The 21,435-nt window shown below is 34.2% G+C and overlaps 2 protein-coding genes across 5 annotated transcripts in view; both read left to right on the top strand.

Moving 5' to 3' along the window:
- LOC134248414 (WD repeat-containing protein 27-like) overlaps positions 1–9,406 on the top strand; it is a 30,102-nt gene extending 20,696 nt beyond the window's left edge. Inside the window, exons 24-27 of the mRNA XM_062730822.1 lie at positions 103–278; positions 1,968–2,053; positions 8,070–8,241; positions 9,123–9,406. Coding sequence (XP_062586806.1) covers positions 103–278; positions 1,968–2,053; positions 8,070–8,241; positions 9,123–9,368 — 680 coding nt within the window. The 3' untranslated portion in view covers positions 9,369–9,406. The remainder of the gene's footprint in view (positions 1–102; positions 279–1,967; positions 2,054–8,069; positions 8,242–9,122) is intronic.
- A 1,459-nt stretch (positions 9,407–10,865) lies between these two features.
- LOC134248413 (protein sel-1 homolog 1-like) overlaps positions 10,866–21,435 on the top strand; it is a 33,914-nt gene continuing 23,344 nt past the window's right edge. The window contains exons 1-10 of one of the 4 annotated variants that reach the window (XM_062730819.1): positions 10,907–11,045; positions 11,999–12,178; positions 12,530–12,874; positions 16,087–16,140; positions 16,554–16,617; positions 16,718–16,880; positions 17,279–17,332; positions 17,589–17,648; positions 17,741–17,822; positions 19,914–20,128. In XM_062730819.1, coding sequence (XP_062586803.1) covers positions 12,022–12,178; positions 12,530–12,874; positions 16,087–16,140; positions 16,554–16,617; positions 16,718–16,880; positions 17,279–17,332; positions 17,589–17,648; positions 17,741–17,822; positions 19,914–20,128 — 1,194 coding nt within the window. In that variant the 5' untranslated portion in view covers positions 10,907–11,045; positions 11,999–12,021. Of the gene's footprint in view, positions 11,046–11,998; positions 12,875–16,086; positions 16,141–16,553; positions 16,618–16,717; positions 16,881–17,278; positions 17,333–17,588; positions 17,649–17,740; positions 17,823–19,913; positions 20,129–21,435 lie in introns of all 4 variants that reach the window. The other 3 variants (XM_062730818.1, XM_062730820.1, XM_062730817.1) reach the window with 3 other exon arrangements.

Here is a 21,435-nt window from a genome sequence, read left to right as displayed (position 1 = left end):
ATGTGGCTGTAAAAGTAATAGATAAGCTAAAAGTGTATTTAACTATTTAAAGTAATAATTGATGAATAGAAAAACTGGTAACAAAAATGTGGAATATTTCAGCCGATGATAACTGTGTAGAAAATTTCGAAAACACTCCGGACAACAACAGAAATCTGATGAAACAACAGGAATGCCCGTGCGACAAAGAGCATATGTTTAGTTGTCCGGCGGACAGTAGAATCAGCACCAAGTCCGGATCCTCGCTAGACAGTGTGATTGACCAGCTAGGAAACATGGTAAATGTCTTTTTTTGTTAAATCTTTTACAGTTCATATGTTGTCGCGTCGATTTCTTGTAAATCTTTCTTAATACTCACTTCTTTAAGATTTAATTTTTTGTACAAAATTTCCACTAGGAAAATAACGCCTTTCTGTCCACAAATGAAAAGAGGAAATCCTTAGTGGCTAAAAAATCTCCACACATGATCAAAAAGAGAGTGAGTATTGCTAAGAGATGTACAAATTTAATCATACTTATTGTTGATAATGTGTTGTATAAAGAGATATTAAAGACAGGGTCATTTGCCTTTTCTGCTCTAAATAAGTTTCTCATCTCACAGTATCGATGAGAGCTTTCTTAAATGAAACTCTAAAACCATAAAAATATTGGCCTCCGTAATTTTTAAGAAGACCATAATGTTTTTTTTTTCTGAAAAGAATATGTAAAATTGTCTTGCATATTCTACATTTGCCTCTGTTTGTATTTTATAACAATGTCAGATAACTTTTTTTTTCTAGAGACGAGTTTAAAAACATTCTTTTTAGGTTTATTGACCCTTGTATAAGAGAGATAACTCTTACTGAAATAAATATCTTATTCCTGAACCTTGAAAAATTTCAACACGTTGGAATGCTTTGTAAATTATTTAAATCTAATTTACCCATTGATTTTGTATATTTCGTAATATACATGTAGCTGTTGTAAAGATATTAAAGTGGACTTTGTTAGAGGGTGTCTGTGTGCGGGTACAATAATCACCGCTTACATGTATTTCAGTGAAAATTGCCATGGTTCAGTTTTAAAAACGCAACTTCATAAACAATCCGTATGCTTCTGCAAAAGACAATGGCATAAATATGAAACATCAATAAAAGCAATTGAATACATGGATTAAGAAACTAGATACTGCATTTTAGACCATTGATGGAGCAGCTGGACAGACATCTTCGCTAGCCAAGGGTTACTGGTAGTACGCTACTCTCCTCATAAGTCCTTGGTATATGGTGTTTAAAAAAGTCGGGATTTTTGTTTCTCAACTTGTGATTGGAGTGGATCGACATTAATTGATCGACAAATCGGCAATTGTTTTTTTTTCTTTTGTAAATGACAATTTTGCGTTCGGGACAATTGTTGATTTTTTTCTCTTGGGAATGAAAAACGCAAGTAAACAAGGATCACATGCTATTCTATGAATAGATATGATTTTATTAAAAATCTTAAGATATGTTGCAAAATATAAATTAGGATCTATATTGAAGATGTAGATTTGCACAATAAACAACAAATGAAAAAATCAATATTTTTTAAATATTTCTTTTAAAACTTTCATTATTTAAATACGTTATTTATTTCTGTTGATGACGCACTTTGTGCGTATCTGTTCTAAATTCGAGATCAAGTGAAATAATCCCGTCTTTTCACAGCACCGTATGCCAAGGGATTATGAGGAGAGTAGCGTATCAGAAACCCTTGGCTACCGAAGATGCTGGACAGACGAAAATATTTCTTTTAATTTTATTTTGACTGCTGTTGAAAATTTCCATATTTATTTATTTATTATTGACGGATGCATTGACAATAGACAGTTATGTAGAGTTTATGCTTATAGCATCATCATATATTGGAATATTTTTGTACACAGTACTCACTTTTGTGTTGATTGATAATGTGTCAATAACTTTTAATCATTCTTTTTTCGGTTCCAGGACACCGAACACGCCCGAAATCCGTTTTTCGAGGGATATCACAAAAGAACTGCTGCAAAGAAGGGTTCTTTAATGCCAAAGCATCAGTAGACTAACACCGAACGAAGGAGGGAAATATTGTCTCTGTCACAGAAAAATTGAAAAACTCGAATATTGCATATGTGGAATGATATTTGTTGTTACAGAAATTTAATTGAATATAGATATCTAAATTTCAAAAATGGAGTTCAAAACAGTATTAGAAAATGTCACCTTTTTGATTTTAAATCTTACAACATTGTTACCCGTGAATTTGTTATTATGAAGATATGGCTATATTATATGTTTTCTGTTATTTGAAAATATCATAGAAAATTTGATAAATTGTGTTACAATAAAGATTAGTTACTAGAGAACACTTGTGTTTACTTTTGTGGCCAAAGATCTGCATTTTACATTTGCAAAATTATTTTGTTAAAAACATTCCCATTGTACACACAAGTACTCTAAAGTTGACATCGAAGAGGTGCTCGAGTTTCTGATTTACAATATCTATGTTGTTTTTGGTGACCAGGTCTTCCAACAATCTATTGGAATTCCTATGGGTACCAATTGTGCCCCTTTATTAGCAGACCTATTTTTGCATTCACATGAAGCAGAATTTGCGCAAAATCTTACGCGCGAAAAGAAGAAAACACTTGCTGTGGCCTTAAACTCGACATCTAGATATATCGACGACCAACAATGGTAATTTCCATTCTCATGTCGATACGATATATCCTGGTGAGCTTGAGATAAAAGGTACCACAGAGTCTGGCACATCTTTATATCTTACTTGAAAAGGACGTCAATGGCAATCTAACAACTAAGATCTATGATAATCGTGATGACTTTAACTTTTCTGTCGTCAACTTTACTTATTACCGTCTTCCTTGGAAGACGGTATTGTATATTGAAGTTTTTTGCAGTCTCCGGACTATGCACTTCCTCTCTTTTGTGATTGGTAGAAAACGGAAAAAATTTTCAATTATTTCATTGGTTGAAATGCTGTTCAAAGCAAGGGAGATAACTTTCTGATGATCTAATTTTCGTACGACTTAACAATTTTGCAAGATTTTCAATCTTAAAAAAATGACAAAACGAACAACAAAATCAGCAGTAATTAATTCCTAATAACATGATTTTTTTGTATAGCAATAAATAAAAAGATCTCTTTAATTTCGTTATAAATAAAATTTGATTTAATTGCTTGCAGGCTTTACAATTTGTTATTATTCTTTTCTTTCTTGTTTGAAGAAGGAAAAATCAGCAAGGTTTGCCGAAAGCTCTCGGCCAGTTTACGGAGATACCGAGCGATGATTTTCATTAAAAAGCTAATGTAGAAATACAAAATATAAATTCAAAAGAATTATATTAGGTGTATATCAGTTTACTGTTTAAATTGTTGCAAATGACGGGAAGCTTTTTTTTAAATATTTCTTTGTGCAAATATACCTTCATCAAATACGTTTATACATCTCGGTTGAATTGATACGCAAGAGCATGCTCTACGTATTAACAATTTCTAAAACGTGGTTAATTATTGTCAAACAAGTTGATGAGACAAGAATATCAGTAGTCTCGTCACCATTTCGTAAGTTAAGAGTTCTATGGTAGATAGCATGACCTTGTCAGCAAATACAATTTATTTCTTTTAATTTTATTTTGACTGCTGAAAGCGAATTTCCATATACAATTTACAATTATCATTGTGTGCTCTACAAAAGACGTTATGTCAGGCTGTATAAGGATTGATAATTGCTTGATCATATATTAATATTTTTGTACCCAGAGAGCTAGATTTTGTGTTGATAATTGTGTCAAAACTTTTAATCATACTTTTTTGTGCAAGCTGATTTACATTGGAAATCTTTTACCTGCATTTTAAAAAAACATTTTTCAGGAAAACAATGATTTTACTGATGCAAAATAATGCAGTATTTACTTTGTTTACTCTGTTTGCATGAAACAGATTATTCCATGCGATTTACCGTTTCAACGTGTAATGATATTTTTTGTTACAGAAATTTAATTGAATATAGATCAGTCCATTTATTTCAAAAATGGAGTTCGCGCCAAAACAGTAATTAAGCGAATGCACCTTTTTGATTTTAAATTTACAACATTGTTACTTCCATGAAATTTGTTGTTATAATTTATGTATATTATATGTTTTCTGTTATTTGAAAATTCATAGAAAATTTTATAAATTGTGTTACAATATGAAGTATTATCAGTATATGCAAAACAAAAGAAATGTTTCTACTTTTGTTTCCCCTCTGTTTTTATTTGCAAATTTTAATGTCCAATCAAAAACATTTCCATTGTACACACAAGATTCCAAAGTTTGACATCGAAGAAATTACCTGTGCGAAATCTTTCTTTTCCACAAAGCCAAAGGCCTAAATGTTGGTTTTACCTATTTCGTTCCAAAAAATTATAGTACTTCCTTTGGAAAAAAAAGATCAATGAACACAAACTGCTACTGTTTATTATTGCAGAAAATATTTTTGCAACATATGTATTTAGTAATATTTCTCTAAAATGTTCACGCGCGAATGATTTGAAAACAGATTTCAGTGGCCTTTAAATTTAGATCCAGGGGTAGATATATACTTGCAGAAAAGTCAATCGTAATTTCCTTTCTCATGAAAAACAACTCGAATGTATCGATATATCGAATGTCAAAAATTTCTACTTTCCTGTTCAAAGGTAAACGGAGTCTGGCACATCTTTATATTTTAAATAATATCATTACATTGAATGGCAATCTAACAACTAAGGTCTATATACATCATCCATGCTTTTACTTTTTGTCGGGGGGGGGGTCAACTTTAAATTAACAATACATTATACCTTCATCACCTATTGGCATAAACCCACATACATTAACCATTCTGTTAACAACTCTTCAGAATGCAGCAAAGGCATCATCCTTCTACAAGTTAAATAATTAAATATTTTTACAAGGTTCTCAAATAAAAACACAACACATATTTCAAACACAAAAAAGTATTGCTCAAAAGGTTTATTAAGAGTTCTGTTAGATATTGATTGATTAAGTCAGACAAGCTTTTTATCAGCTGTTACTTGTCATATACAAATTTTAATTGAAAAATTCAAATTTTTGTAGACGACAATTGTATTACCTGGGAAAATTTGTGTCAAACTTTCCGGCAACAATAAAACATAAAAATGCTAACGATGGAATAGCACTTTATTATAAACTAGGTCGGTAGGGAGAATTCTGGACATCCAAAAATTGCACCCGAAAAATCCGAAGCCTAGGTCCTGACTGCATAACATATAAATAATGAAATATAACAATAACAATTAGCACAATTCTTAGCATGAGTGACAGATGGCTTAGATAGAAAAACTCATACTGTCACATATAGTAAATTTGCTTAAATTGACACATTTTGAGTTGCATAGTAATTATAGTGTTTCATGGTGTTAAAAGTAATTACAGTTACTATAGTAATTAAATGTATATTACAAAGTCAAGTTCTTTATTGACTTTGAGCATTATATTATGTACAAACAAATACAAACATGACTGTACAGGTTTACAGGAGAATATGATAATTATGTACATATGAAACAAATATATATATATGACATGAATGATTAATTTAACATGTCTTTTCTAGTTTTTAGGCTAAAGTAAATAAATTTACCTAAGTTGCATAGTTCTTTAACATTTTCAACATTAAAAAGTTGCAACAATTTAAACATTGAAGGTTTTTTTCCAATAATAAGACTTTGTGTTTTTTACGGTGTATTTCATAAGCGGGACATATTAAAATAAAATGAAATTCATCCTCAACATAATTTGAACACAAAAAACAATATCTACAGTGTCTTTCTGTATTGCTATATCGACCTGTTTCAATTGCCAATTGGTGTGATGACAGTCTCAATTTAAAAATACATTTTTGATATTTTATTGGTATGGGTTTACGTAATTAAAATTGTAAATTATAATTTGCAATTAAATATCTTTAAAAAGAACACTTACTAGTATGGCACGCCAAATTCACAAAAATGAGATAAACCTAGTTTCACATTTGATAAACTAGATTTATCGACGGTAAACTATAGTTTACAAACCGTAAACTATATTTAACGATTTGTTAAGTATAGTTAACGATTCGTTAAGTATAGTTTTCATCTGTAAAACTATATTTAAAGGTTGTTAACTATAGTTTACGAATGATACAAGATTATCTGGTAATAAGCGTTAACAATAGATTTTGTTGATAAACATGATTCACGTCTGTAAATCAACCAATGAAAGTTTACAATCGTAAACTATATTAAGAGTTGTTAAACATAATTTGAACACAAAAAACAATATTTATGAGTGTCTTTAACTATATTTAACGGTATGTAAACCTGTTTCAATTGCCAATTGGTGTGATGACAGTCTCAATTTAAAAATACATTTTTGATATTTTATTGGTATAGGTTTACGTAATTAAAATTGTAAATTATGATTTGCAATTAAATATCTGTAAAAAGAACACTTACTAGAGCTCTCTATTTGAGAAAAAATATTCTGTCTTGCCTGGTCAAAAATTCTTTGCTTTACTATAGGAAGGTCCACACATTCAACTTTTTGTTTTTCCCATAATTCAAACATATCCAAATTGCATAATATGCTTTTAACATTCGACAACCAGTTTTTTGCATTATGCATTTCTACAGACTTATATAAAACACTGTAACAATGTTGTATGATACAATTTTTTTGATCAAGAATTAGTCAGCTAAGATGTCATTATCATTGTTTTTTATCAAAAATCACACCGTGATAATTCCCTCTCGCTTCGGAAAATGAGACGTCCTAGCTCGTCCCAGGAATCATCGGTAACTGAAATGCGGAGCACTTTGTTAAAAAAATCACACCGTGATAATTGAGTCAAATGCTGATTGACGTTTTTCATACTATTTGTCAATCCATTGTTTATACACTGAATTGACGACGGATTTTTTCCCGTTATTTCCAGATCATGACAAGGGGGACACGGCGGGTGTGATCGGTCGACAGGGGATGCTCACTCCTCCATGGCCTGATCCCACATCCAGTGGAGGTCCGTATTTGCTCTGCTCCGATTTTGTATGATGGACTTTTGATCTTGAATACTGTTCGTTATCTCCGTATGTTTCACGCAATCATTAGATCAACTGAAGCGACTTCAGGCTAAATAGACCAGCTTGTGTGATCGAAATTTCTCCGTTGTCTGCTGTCGTAAACTTTCCACATTTTCATCCTTTTATCCAGAACAACTGAGCCAATTTCAACCAACTTTGACACAGGGTATACTTGGGTTAAGGGGACTCAAGTTTGTTCAAATGAAGGGCCATGCACATCTTAATTGTTCCAATGAAAGATAAATATGAAACATTTGGAGTTGGGCGAGGTCAGTTTAAATTCTTCTGAATAACAAACCAGAAGATGCGACTACCATACTTTCAAGAGTTGTATATACATTCAAATTTGCTCACATCATGACGCGGAGCTGGCTTTAAATTCGCCACTACGGGCACTGGAATATTTTAATTAAAATTCTTCTTTTCAAGAATACTATGCCTTAATTATCATATATATTTACTTGGAAGCATCATAAGCTTAAGTGTAGATTCCACTTTAAGTGAGTGAATATTCAAATGAAAAGAGGTCATTACGGATTACCATACAACTGTTCCCAGAGTTTTGGGCGCGCTTAGAACTTAGAATGCAGGTGCGTGGTCAATTTTAAAAGTGCACTTATTAAAGTAAACTTACAGATATTTTCTTCTAATTATATCTGTAACACTCTGTTTAATTTTTTTTTCATTCATATGAAATAATTTCTTTCGGAAAAATACATGTATAATTAAAAAAAAAACTATGAAAAACATTTCTTGATATAATATTTTTTAAGTATTAATGTTACTCGGTGTTCGCAGCATCGCGCTCACTGATAACAAAAGTGCTTTCTACCGTACGAGCCTCTAGATATATATTGTTTTTTTATAAATCGTAAAATTTTGTCAATCACTAACAAAGTTGTTCATTTGCTGTCTGTTAAAGACAAGGGAGGCAATGGAGAGTCCACTCACCTGTTATCCTATGCGGTTTGAGCCTGGTGCCGACCTTAAAGAAGGATTAGTAAAATTCGTGGAGGATAACAAACTGTCTGCAGCCTTTATCCTTACTTGTGTTGGGAGTGTCACCAAAGCAACATTGAGAATGGCGGACAGTAAAACGGTATTACGTTAAACAGACACAGTGAGTCAAAAATCATACATATAGGAGATTTGTTCCAAAAAATGAAAGATTTAATTGTTGAAAAGACATGGATGAGGAAAGCAAAGGTTTGGAAAATCAACTGCATCGTAAAGTAAGCAAAGAGTGTAATAATTGCAAAGCTTGCATCAACCCTACTCCAGCATGCTAAACTTCATGGCGAGATGCTCAATACAATTAATTTGTCTTTGCGCCGCGTTAAGGAGCAGTAAAGGACGTTAACCGAGGTTCTTACTCGTAGAATTTTTGGGTTATGTAACTTGCAATTAATAAACCCTAAAACTATCAATAATTTTAAAAATTATTAATGTCAGAGTCGTACAAATTGAAAAACGTTTCCCCCTTTCCTTCGTATTTGAATGTAAACTGTATACTTAGTATCTCTTTTAAATTCAAGCATGACACAGACACAGTGCTTCCTAATCTCGACGAGATTCGTAGGGACTAAAATTTTTGCTCCGGCGTCCCTCCCACGAGATTCGTAGGGACTAAAATTTTTGGTCTGACGTCCCTCCGTCAGACCAAAAATTTTAGTCGGAGGGACGTCAGACCAAAAATTTTAGTCGGAATCTCGTCGAGATTAAATGCTTCCTTGTTAGAAAATCGGTATGGATCGATACATGTAACAGAGATAATTTTTCTTTGAAGCAACATCTTTATTTCTATTTATAAAACCAAAAGTAAGTATTTCTCGATAAATCACAATACCGGGCATTTATTCTATGAATAGGTATACAGTAAGTTCGTAACACGTAAATGGAATGAGATGCATAGAATTCAATTTGGTACTGCAGCGTGTGATTTTCTTTTTCAAATATACTCTTCAAATTTATCTTCCACAGATAAAGACATACGATGGGCCTTTTGAGATTGTTTCCTTAGTGGGGACTCTGTCAGGCGGCGGTCATCTTCACATCAGCCTTAGTGACAGTGAAGGGAATGTGTTTGGGGGTCATGTCATCAGTGACGTCATTGTTTACACTACAGCAGAAGTAGTCATTGGAAACTGTTCTGCTGTTCTTATGTCCAGAGAAAATGATAAACAAACGGGGTATAAAGAACTAGTTGTATGCCAAAGGCCAACATAGAGAAAATAATGCACTTTTAAAAAAAAAAAAACATTAAAAGTCAAGTGAAACAGAATTGTTTTTTTTTCATTTATAGATTCCTTAAAAAGTATTAGACATACATTTTATCGAATCGAAATTGCCAAGATTCCGGAACTGTGCTGTAATTAATATACATGTACATGATTTTTGTATATGTAGTATATAGTGCAGAGGATATCGAACTCATAAACCTTGGCTGTTATTAGTATCCAATCTCCCATGCAGAGTTGTCGCTCGTTACTACCTCTCTCAGAAATTCCAATGTGTGACCATGGTGACGTACTTATTTCCCTTTGCCACCATCTTGGAGATTTTCCTCTTTGAAATATGCATGGCAGATATTTATAGGCAATAAGGGCAAAATCTGTTAAGATACTAATTTATAAATTAAAGAAAAGATTTTGCAAACATATATTTGTTCCAAAAACTGTATTAATTATCTTCACCACAATTACCAGTATGACATGTTTAAATTGTTTTTAAAATGAAGGAATCTGGGCTTTTTGATATAATATGCAGAAACATGCTAAAATTGCGTCAAAAACTTTTTTATAAGAGGACTAAAGTACAGCTGTGGGTAGACTTTTAAAATTATACAAATAGATAAGACATGAATAAGGCAGTCGATAGCAAAAATTGGGATGGGAGGTTCATTTTGTTATTTGTCAAAAACCATGCAGTCTCCTTAATCTCTTAACATCTGATCAGGGAAACATATGTATGTTAATTATGTGTTATATTTCGATCACATTTTTTTTTTAATTTTTACCTGTTAAATTTGTAATTTAAACCGTAAATCTTTTAATAGAGGCTCAAATAACATTAATTGTTTATATTATATATATGTCTGATTTCGTGTAACCTATGTTTATCTCTTATATTTTTGTTCTAAACTTCAATTAGAAAACGTTTATTTTTCTTCTCCCTCTCTCTCTCCCATCTTTTTCATTTTTTTTTTTAAATCACGAGACACTGATACAAAAAATTATATAACCAGGGAAATTGTGAGGCATTGGTATCACTGGCGGATTTAGAGGGGGCCAGGGGGCCCGTACGTCCCCCCTTCCCCCTTTTGAATCCAAAAAATACACAATATTCGATAAATCAATATTTTTTGTGGCTGTGGGCCCATACCCTGAACTCAAACTGATCGCCCCCTTTTCAAAATCTCTACATCTGCCACTGAGTATAAACTGACAAACATATAACCAAAGACCTTGTTTGCATAATGTCTCTGATATAACTTACTGCACAACTGTGCCACCATATTTTACTAATGGTTTGAAACAATCCGGTTGATTGGCTAACTTTGGTTTTATGGTCGTATGGAGATATTACATAGTTTTCAAAGATCTTTTCCAGAATACAATGCAAATTTATTACTTTTCATTTCAGAAAATAATAAGAATATACGTTGAAATTGGAATAATTAAAGTAAACAGACGCTAAATGAATCAACATCCGGTTGATATCCAGCCAATCAGTACGCGTTTTACATAGTAGAGAAAAACATGGACGTCAAAACTGAAAATAAGGTATCGATACGTGGCGTTACCAGAGAAATTTAGCCCAAGCCAACAGAAAAATGCAATATACATATGCTTTATCATATCTTATATGTATTTCATAACTTTATTTATGGAAATAACTAATAAGGTAAAGATTTCTTAGAAAGTAGAGCCGGTTTATCTTGTCTGTTGACCGTAGTGAGTTTGACATTTCACTATCACTATCAGAAACGTTTTCATAAAAAAATATTTGTTGTTTTTTTTTTCATTATGAAAAAGTGTATTAGTTAATACTCAATATTGAATTGCGTAATATTAATTGCTTGGATTTATTTGCTCCAGATTCAATGCACACAGTTTGGGAAGACTAGAACACTGTAGAACAGCAACTTGTTTACTGTTATAGTTCATATTTTGTAAAACTTGGTTTCTTAAGGATTTACATCCATAAAATAGCAATTCTGCTCCTGCTACTCAAAGTATGGTTGTAAATTGATTGGTTGTGTGATGTTCCCTCTAAATTGCATTTTCCTTAGTGCAGTTTGTCCTCATTCTCATATTCCAAGAGATTGGTCAATCATAAACTTGCTTGCCCTCTTTTATGTTGAATATGATGAGGTAATTTGATTTTGGTCAAGGTTTTAAGTATGTCCTCTAACATTAACAATGTAACAATGAGTCAAATCTATATATATGTGTGTTTCTTTCACTTATTTTTCTGGAAAGTCACCACCTTTGACAACAACTTTACAAAGAAATTAAACATTATTTCTTGTAAAAATAAAAAATCGTATTCAGTTCTTTTAATTTGAAGTTTCAGTTTTAAGCCTGAAAACAGTAAAATATAAGCTATTTTAGAGGATATGTAACAATTCTATATACTCTTATATACAGGGTTATTTTTGCCCTGTGTTATTTTAGCCCTTTCACACTTGCAGACAATTTTGCCTGGTTTTAAATTCGCTCAGTCATAGATTTATTTAAGAGATTATACTGTATACTTTAAATTCGCCCAAATGAGAATAGGGTAAAAATTTCACTATATACAGTATATATTTGCATGATGACTAAGTTCTCATTTTAAGTACCAATATATTTCAGGTGTAAGTAACACAAGGGATAAAATGGCGGAAAGGAATAAAAAATGTGGATCTGGAAATCTTACCAAGTGGAAGATAGTGGTGGTGTTTTCTTCATTATTGTTTCTGTGTTTTGTGATACATGTGACAGAAGCTAATGAAGGAGAACATGAGAACAAAAAACAGAAGAAGGAGGAATCAGGTTTGGATGATATTATTAAAGATTTTGAAAGTTTTGTAGATGAAATGGATGAACATGTGAAAGAAGATGATTCAAAAGACATATTAAGCATTAATTTAGGTGAAAAACTTGATAGATCTGTAAAAAATGATAATCATAAATCCTCAGTAATAGAGGAAAATGATGTGAATGTAAATAAAGAAGTTTCTTCAGGATTTGAGCAACATAGTCCTAAAAAAGACCAAATGCAAAAAGCTTATGATAAATTGCAATCTCAAAATACAAATATCAATACTAAAAATGAGAAAGTTACATCTGAAAAGATAGACAAAAACCCCATCCATTTAGACTCTAAACCCAAACATAATGCAGAGGAAGGGAAGAGCAATATTCCACATGCAGCTCAAGAACAGACCTCAGATGTAGGAAATGAACTCTTGTATGGTCAAGAAAATACACCCTTTTCTAACAATGACGAGATAGAGTCATCTGAAAAAGAATCCTCCTCAACAATCAGTCCCTCAGAGCCTTCTGTTGACCCCCCAGTGGAGGATAACCCCTCTACCCCATCTCCATCAGAGGACAACCCCTCTAGCCAATCACTAGTAAATGACAGCCCCTCTGATAAATCTTCAGTGGAGGAAAATTCCCCCTTTCAACCCTCAGTGGAAGATGATCCCTCAGCCCAACCCCCAGTGAACAGTCAGTCCTTAGAAGGTAATCACCTAGGATTAGTAACTGTGGTGTGGGAATTTGGTGCATAGCCCAAACACATACTAACTTAGTTAAATCATATACACTGTAGCATGTCCAATGTTAGCCAATGCTAGATAGATCTGAAAAAAAATTGGGATAGGCGACCAGAGAGCTACAGTGCAAACTGTGTGTTTATTGCACACACACCAAAAAAATGCTGCTTTCTTGATTTATTTCTCTATTTATGTATGCAGCCATCTCAAAATTTTGCTAACCATGTGTTTCTTTTATATTCTTTTACAACCTCCACAACAAAACATGTCCCAGAACCATTGTTTATATCCCTCCTGGGCCTGATATTGACACCATTGAAAAGTTTCCCTATTTAGAAAACCATATTAGGTTGTAAGATAATTTGGTCCAGTACGCTTTGTACATGACTTGTCTATGCAGTTTTGTTTAGGAAGTAGTAAAAGAATGTGTAAGAAACACATGGTTAATAATATTTTGAAATATACATGGTGATAAAAATCGAGAAAGAGTGCATGTTTTTGCTCAATATTATAAATATACAGTTTTTCCAAAGGGTGGCACTGTAGCTCTCTGGTCATCCATCCCAATTTTTTTATCAGACCAGCAAGCTACAGATCACAGCTAGTCCAATGTCTGACACACTATAAAATAAGCAAAAAATATTATCAATCCTTTACTAATAGACTAATCCAATCAAATTATTCTTGCCTTGCTGCACAACTGACATTCCTGTCTTTATAATCCTAGAGGTTGGCGCATATAGTGCATTGGGCAAAAAATACTTTATTGCATGTTATTTTTAGCTCCCTGTTGAATCTGCATAGATAAATTTTGTAAAATTTATTTGCTCTCAATATCAGCTTATACAGTATCTGTTTTCAAAATGTCTTTTGAATACTCTGGTTCTTTATCAATATCAAATGCATACTTTGTAGTATTTCTATAGTAGTTAAGTAATAATTAACTTGTCAATGAGTAAAAAGACTGACATTTTTGATGAGCATTACATGTATCAGTAATTAATAATTTTGAATAAGAACCTTGATTTTTTTATACCCCCGCTTGAAAAACGGGAGGGTATATAGTAATCAGTATGTCCGTCCGTCTGTCTGTACGTGAGCTCATTGCTCACAGTACCTCTTAGTCTAGTTTTTCACAAATATTGTCTATTTTCTTGGCCAAACCCATAAGAGGCCTTTGATAGTAAATGGATCATCAACAAAACTACATAGACAAGATAAGACGTACCAACTCCCAAGAAAAAAACTACTCCCGGTTTTATAATTATTATTTATATCAGTAATTTTCATTGGGGCTTAATTTTGTTTTTGTAATGCCCTCTAGAAAATAATAATATCTTAACTTTAAAAAAATACTGCTCAAGTTAGAAAAAAAATGAGTTGAGAAGTACACAGTGTCTATTTAAAAGAATTCTTCATGATCACTTAGAGTGCAGTTATATTGCATTTTATCCAGACTGACAGGTTTATTTTTGTTGATATATTTTACACGATTTTGTGGAATTTTTCTATGAACATCACTATTATCTTATAAGAAATCAAGATAGTTTGAAATAAAAAGCAATATTTGTCCGACAGCAAATGAAAAAGGCAGCAGTGAAGAAAGCTCCAACAACAAAATTCCATTAGACAATCAAAAATCTAGTCAAAACAGTCATGCTTCCAATACTCAGGTCAATCAGATGAAGGGCCAAAGTTCAATCTCGGAGAAAAATAGTCCTATAGAGGACAGTAGCCATCTCAGCACCCTTAACACTCACCAAGGATCAGACCCAGAGAAAGAGAAATATCAGGAGAGGGGATCAGGAATCAACGAAGGTCAAGGAGAGCCAGACAGTGAGGATGAAAATTTCGGAAATAATGATGAGATATTTGAGAGGATTCAGAAATTCAGAAAAGTTCATGGTAGACTTCCAGATATGGATGATGCCAAGGATAAGGAAGAAATCCTTGTTAACGCGGAGGCTGATCGTGTTACAGAAGACGAGGAATTAGAATACGCGTTTCCCAGTCCATATGATGAGGATGAAATGGATATGGACAAAGTAGAAGAGGTGTTTAGTACTTTGGAAAAGAACGTTAAAGAGACAACAGTGTTGTACAAGCCAGATGAATTTGGAAATGTCAGAGTGGAGAGATACACCCAGACCAGGCATAGCAATGGACTTATTACAACAGAGTATAATACATTTCAACAAGTCAGAAGGGAGATAACAGTAGGCCAGACTCCTGTACATAAAGATTCCTCAGATCAGGGGTTTTCAGATGGGGATGACATGGAGAGCTATGATAATACTGACCAGGTGTATAATGAGGGGGGTGAGGATACAGACACAGCTTATCAGGACGGGGATGAAGATATGAATTTTGAGGATGTTGACAGGAATTTAGGGGAGCTGACACAAGGTAAATCATTGTGAATGTTCTTGACTTCCTCTCTATGAATCTCCATTTTTGTCTACATTTGTGCACATATGGGACTTCAGAAGGAAGTGGGAATGGCACTGTAACAAAGGATTTGAGTGTTGTCATTTCTTTTAACTTAGTTGATATTATGTGATTTGTTCATTAATTAATATTCTGTTCACTTTTCCACCAAAGTTGTACAATACTTTTGAAATAAAAAATGTGAATTTGGTGTTTCTTTTTAATTACTTTCATGCTTTTTGAGTTCTGAATGTCTTTTTGATTTGGTTCTCCTATAAACGTTTTTACTGTTTCTGGCCAGGTTGTAAAGCAAAATAGGAACAGGAAAACTTGGTGAGAGCTTTCACTATCACCCTAAATCTGAAATTTATTCTTGAAACATTATTGTAATGGTCATTCTATCAAATTTATCCTTGCTTTACAACCTTGTCTGCTAGTGTCTGTTGTTTTTGTTTCAGTTTATTTCTAACTCAACCTTTTTATTAAGCTCGGCACTTTTTATGTAGTTCTGATGAATAAGATAGATAATTTCTTAAAAATATTTTGACCTGCATTAAGAGAATAAGATTAAAAATTCAAATTCATGTTTGGATTGCTCTGATTTCTTGACATTTTAAACACAAAGTAAATTTTGTTTCAATGCATTTTATAGACTGAATGTTAAGTACATGTATTTGCATTGTATAGATTCTGAAATGTTAAGTATGTGATATTGGTATTTATTTAATAAGGTGTTATCATGAAAATTTTCAGATGAGGAAACTGAGGGAGAAGTACAAGAAGAACTCACAGAGGAACAACGTCAAGGTTTGTTTGTGTTGGGGGAGGGGGGGGGGGGATGGGGGCTACATAACATATATACAGTAAAGCACACTTATAGTGAACTCAGATATAAGGAATTGAGGCTTACAGAGAAGAGATTTTCATTCCCCCTGGCATTCTGTTTTTCTTGCACTAATGATCCATGTGAACTTAACAAATATAACAAATTACTTTTATTACAAGGCAAAACTGCTCATCCCTGGCACTTTATGTTTTACTATACCAGGTACAATAGTTGATATAATCAGAGACTTATAAGTAAAGTGATGCCTGACTTGTTACTCTTTAGCAAATCATGTTTACTATCACTCCAATTTTGTTAATATATGTGGCAAAATTTAGTGACATGATTGATATATAGATATTTACTAAAAGTGACATGTTTTATTTTATTTTAGCTCAAGAATATTTTAATAAGGGAGAAGCTCTTATAAATCAGACATACAGCAAAGATCACCAACAGTAAGTCATATATGGAGTGGAAATACTGTATATATGCTCTATAGAAATATCTCTTTCAATTTTTTCATTGTTTATTTGTACATTGTTGTTATATTATCAGGGCAATGGAGTATTTCCAGTTGGCTGCCAAATTGAACCATACGCAGGCACTGGAACATGTGGCTTTTGCTTATGTTCTCGGAGACTACTTGCCACATAACATAGAAAAAGCAAAAGCTATTTTCCAGGATCTGGCAGCCAGGGGTTCCCCTAAAGGACAGCTGGTATGTTGGGCTGTATATTAAGGTTTCCTCAATTTTCCATGGCATCAATTTTCCTGGATTTTGAAAAATGGACGTTTTCAAGGATATATAATTTCGTGGACAAAAGCATTGCATAAACAAATGAATGATATATTTTCATAAGTCAGTGATCATTATATTATGTGGATCTACTTAACAACAAAATCCTCGAAAATTGGTGCTCAACAAAATATTAATGAAACCACAGTAATTGAAGCTCAGAAAAATTGGAAGATGAGAACAAATTATTAAAAAAAGGTTGATGTAAATGTCATTAACATGAATTTGGATATACTCAGATTTCCAAATACAATAGAGTTTAAGAGAAAATTAAGGTGGTGTATAGATGACATATCATTTTAAATAGCTGTTTTTGACAGGGTATGGCATTCCTATACAGTACGGGGATAGGAGTGAATTCCAGTCAGGCAAAGGTAGGCATTTTCCTTCAGGCTGTTCTTAAAGTTACAATTTTTCCCAGAAACAGTCTTTTTTTCCAGCAGTTACATGATACACCTCATACACTAAAGCAAATGATTTTTGAACAATACAAAAAATTACTGTATAAAGGTATGAATGTTGATTTTATTTATTTTATTTTCAACATTAGATATTCAGATAGAGGGTCCTTAATTTGTAAAATAAAAATCATACATAAATTTATTAAGCTTTAATCATTTTTTTTTTCAGTCTCTTGTATATTTCACTTTCGCTGCACTTGGAGGAGATCCTTTATCTCAAATGGCTTTGGTATGTAGTGTTAAAGTTTAAAGATTAAAAAATAATGCTGATATTTTTTAAAAGAGTTATCTTTCTTTTCATATACACAAATATGTTGACAGGGTTACCGGTATTGGTCAGGGGTAGGTGTGGAGAGAAAATGTGAGACCGCCTTAACATATTACAGAAAGGTGGCAACAACAGGTAGGTCAATTTTGTTTAATGTAAAGACATGTTTATAAAACAACTGAGTAATTAATGACTTACAATGGTAAAATCACAATGTAATAAATAAAACATTCATTTTCCTCATGAAACCACAGGAAGAGAATTTTCTCTGACAGGAAATTGGAATAGACCTAGTTATATGACTATCCTAATTTATACATTTTAGAATCCTTCACATCATGAAATGGCTCATTATCATTGTAAGCATCAAAGTACCGGTAATTTTGTTACAATTTACAGCTGACTTGACAAGAAATGTACATGGTTTTGGAAACTATGGTCTAATAAATTCATGTTAAATTTTTAATATTTTCAGACCTTTTTAGCTCACCTGAGCCGAAGGCTCAATTGAGCTTTTCTGATCACATTTTGTCCGGCGTCCATCTGTCTGTCTGTCCGTCTGTCTGTAAACTTTTCACATTTTCGACTTCTTCTCAAGAACCACTAGGCCAATTTCAACCAAACTTGGCACAAAGTATCCTTGGGTGAAAGGGATTCAAGTTTGTTCAAATGAAGGGCCACGCCCTTTTCCAAGGGGAGATAATCATGAATTTGTTAAAAATTAATGGCATTTTTAAAAAATCTTCTTCTCCAAAACCACTGAGCCAGGAAAAATGAAACTCATGTGGAATCATCCTCAGGTAGTGTAGATTCAAGTTTGTTCAAATCATGACCCCCGGGGCAAGGGTGGGGCCAAAATGGCCGACCCAAGTTTTACAAAGGAATATATAAGAAAAATCTTTAAAAATCTTCTTCTCCAGAACCACTGGGCCAGGAAAGATGAAACTCATGTGGAATCATCCCCAGGTAGTGTAGATTCAAGTTTGTTCAAATCATGACCCCCAGGGCAAGGATGGGGCCAAAATGGCCGACCCAAGTTTTACAAAGGAATATATAGGAAAAATCTTTAAAAATCTTCTTCTCCAGAACCACTGGGCCAGGAAAGATGAAACTCATGTGGAATCATCCTCAGGTAGTGTAGATTCAAGTTTGTTCAAATCATGACCCTCGGGGCAAGGGTGGGGCCAAAATGGCTGACCCTAGTTTTACATAGGAATATATAAGAAAAATCTTTAAAAATCTTCTTCTCCAGAACCACTGGGCCAGGAAAGATGAAACTCATGTGGAATCATCCCCAGGTAGTGTAGATTCAAGTTTGTTCAAATCATGACCCCCGGGGCAAGGGTGGGGCCAAAATGGCCGACCAAAGTTTTACATAGGAATATATAAGAAAAATCTTCTTCTCCAGAACCACTGGGCCAGGAAAGATGAAACTCATGTGGAATCATCCTCAGGTGATGTAGATTCAAGTTTGTGCAAATCATGACCCCCGGGGCAAGGGTGGGGCCAAAATGGCAGACCCAAGTTTTACATAGGAATATTTTGGAAATATCTTTAAAAATCATTCTCAAGAACCACTGGGCCAGGAAAGATGAAACTCATGTGGAATCATCCTCAGGTAGTGCAGATTCAAGTTTGTTCAAATCATGACCCCCGGGGCTAGGATGGGGCCAATATGGCCGACCCAAGTTTTACATAGGGATATATAGGGAAACCTTTTAAAATCTTCTTTTCAAGTACTTCAAAGCTATGACTAGTGATATGTGGAATCATCCTCAGGTAGTGTAGATTCTATTTTTTTCAAATGATGAACGCCTGGAGGGGGGGGGGGGGGAGTAAATTCCAATGTGCTCAGGTGAGCGCTGTGGCCCCTGGGCCTCTTGTTGTAGTTAAGCTGTGTAGTTACATAAAGTGGCATATATCTATTTAAATAATATTGAAGTTTTGAAAACAAAGTCGGGAAATGTCCATATTCACCACCAAAGGAGTCCTTTATTGTTGTATTGTATGGTCCAGGTTCAAATGAATTAGATAATGAAATGTGCATGACAAAAACATTTTCATTAACAAACTTCCATCACAAAAGTATTAAATATCAGGATTACAAATAATAATGAATAAAAATATTATTATAAATAAAAAAATAATGTGTGAAGTTTACAGCTCTCTTTGACATAAAGTAATGTTCAGTAGCCTTTATTAAGACATAACTGCTTTCTAAATTAGTGGCAGATGCAGTGACCCTGTCTGGGGGCCCTGTCATTCAGAGAATTCGACTCCAGGAGGAGGCAGAGAACCAAGTGACTGGACAGAGTATGATGATGGACGACGACCTGCTTCAGTATTACCACTTCCTGGCCGACAAAGGGGACGTCCAGGCCCAGGTGGTGCTGGGGCAGCTCTACTTCCAGGGAGGGAGGGGCGTTGGCATCAATCACGAGGTAAGACATCAGACTTAGTTATCAGGGAGGGTGGGGCGTGGGCATTAATCACGAGGTAAGACATCAAATTTAGTTATCAGCGAGGGTGGGGCAAGGGCATCAATCACGAGGTAAGACATCAAACTTAGTTATCAGGGAGGGAGGGGCGAGGGCATCAATCACGAGTTAAGACATCAAACTTAGTTATCAGGGAGGGAGGGGCAGAGCTGCCAACCCTTACGATTTTGGCGTAAGACGTACGAAATAAGCGTCTAAAATACGCCTTACGATTTCTCTTTTTATTCTTCCGATTTCAGTTTTTCTCGTTCAAAGTTTATAATACCTGTATTTTCATAGCTGGCAGTCCATAGTATCTACATTATCATGTATTCATAATTCTTACAACGTTTGCTTGTATCATCGTTTCATTTTTAGAAGGCCAATCACATTCATGTCAATGTTTTAAAGTAAACAAAATGGAAACAACTATGTCTCAGATCGCATGTTCATTTACAAAACATCTTCAGTGTCAGGGGGCTTAGGTGGTCCCTAGACCCCGCCTTACTATTTGTCATTTAAGAATGTTGGCAGCTCTGGAGGGGCGTGGGCAGTTATCAGGGAGGTAAGACATCAAACTTAGTTATCAGGGAGAGAGGGGCGTGGGCAGTTATCAGGGAGGTAAGACATCAAACTTAGTTATCAGGAAGAGAGGGGCGAGGGCATCAATCTTGAGGTAAGACATCAAACTTAGTTATCAGGGAGGGAGGGGCGAGGGCATCAATCACGAGGTAAGACATCAAACTTAGTTATCAGGGAGGGAGGGGCATGGGCATCAATCACGAGTTAAGACATCAAACTTAGTTATCAGGAAGGGAGGGGCATGGGCATCAATCACGAGGTAAGACATCAAACTTAGTTACCAGGGTGGGCAGGGCGTGGCATCAATCACGAGGTAAGACATCAAACTTAGTTATCAGGGAGGGAGGGTTGTGGGCATCAATCACGAGGTAAGACATCAAACTTAGATATTAGGGTGGGAGGGGCGTGGGCATCAATCACGAGGTAAGACATCAAACTTAGTTATCAGGGAGGGAGGGGTGTGGGCATCAATCATGTGGTAAGACATCAGACTTAGTTATCAGGGAGGGAGGGGCGTGGGCATCAATCACGAGGTAAGACATCAAACTTTGTTATCAGGGTGGGAGGGGCATAGGCATCAATCATGAGGTAAGACATCAGACTTAGTTATCAGGGTGGGCATGGGCATCAAACATTAGGTTAGACATAAAACTTAACTAGCACTTAAATATGGATATAGATAAGTAAAT

Source organism: Saccostrea cucullata, unplaced genomic scaffold, assembly GCF_032062105.1.
Source record: "Saccostrea cucullata isolate Sc308-1 unplaced genomic scaffold, CSIRO_AGI_Scuc_v1 ctg3859, whole genome shotgun sequence".
In the NCBI taxonomy this organism is placed as follows: domain Eukaryota; kingdom Metazoa; phylum Mollusca; class Bivalvia; order Ostreida; family Ostreidae; genus Saccostrea; species Saccostrea cuccullata.
Note: the sequence above shows the minus strand (reverse complement) of the source record. Positions and strands in the feature narration are given on the sequence as shown.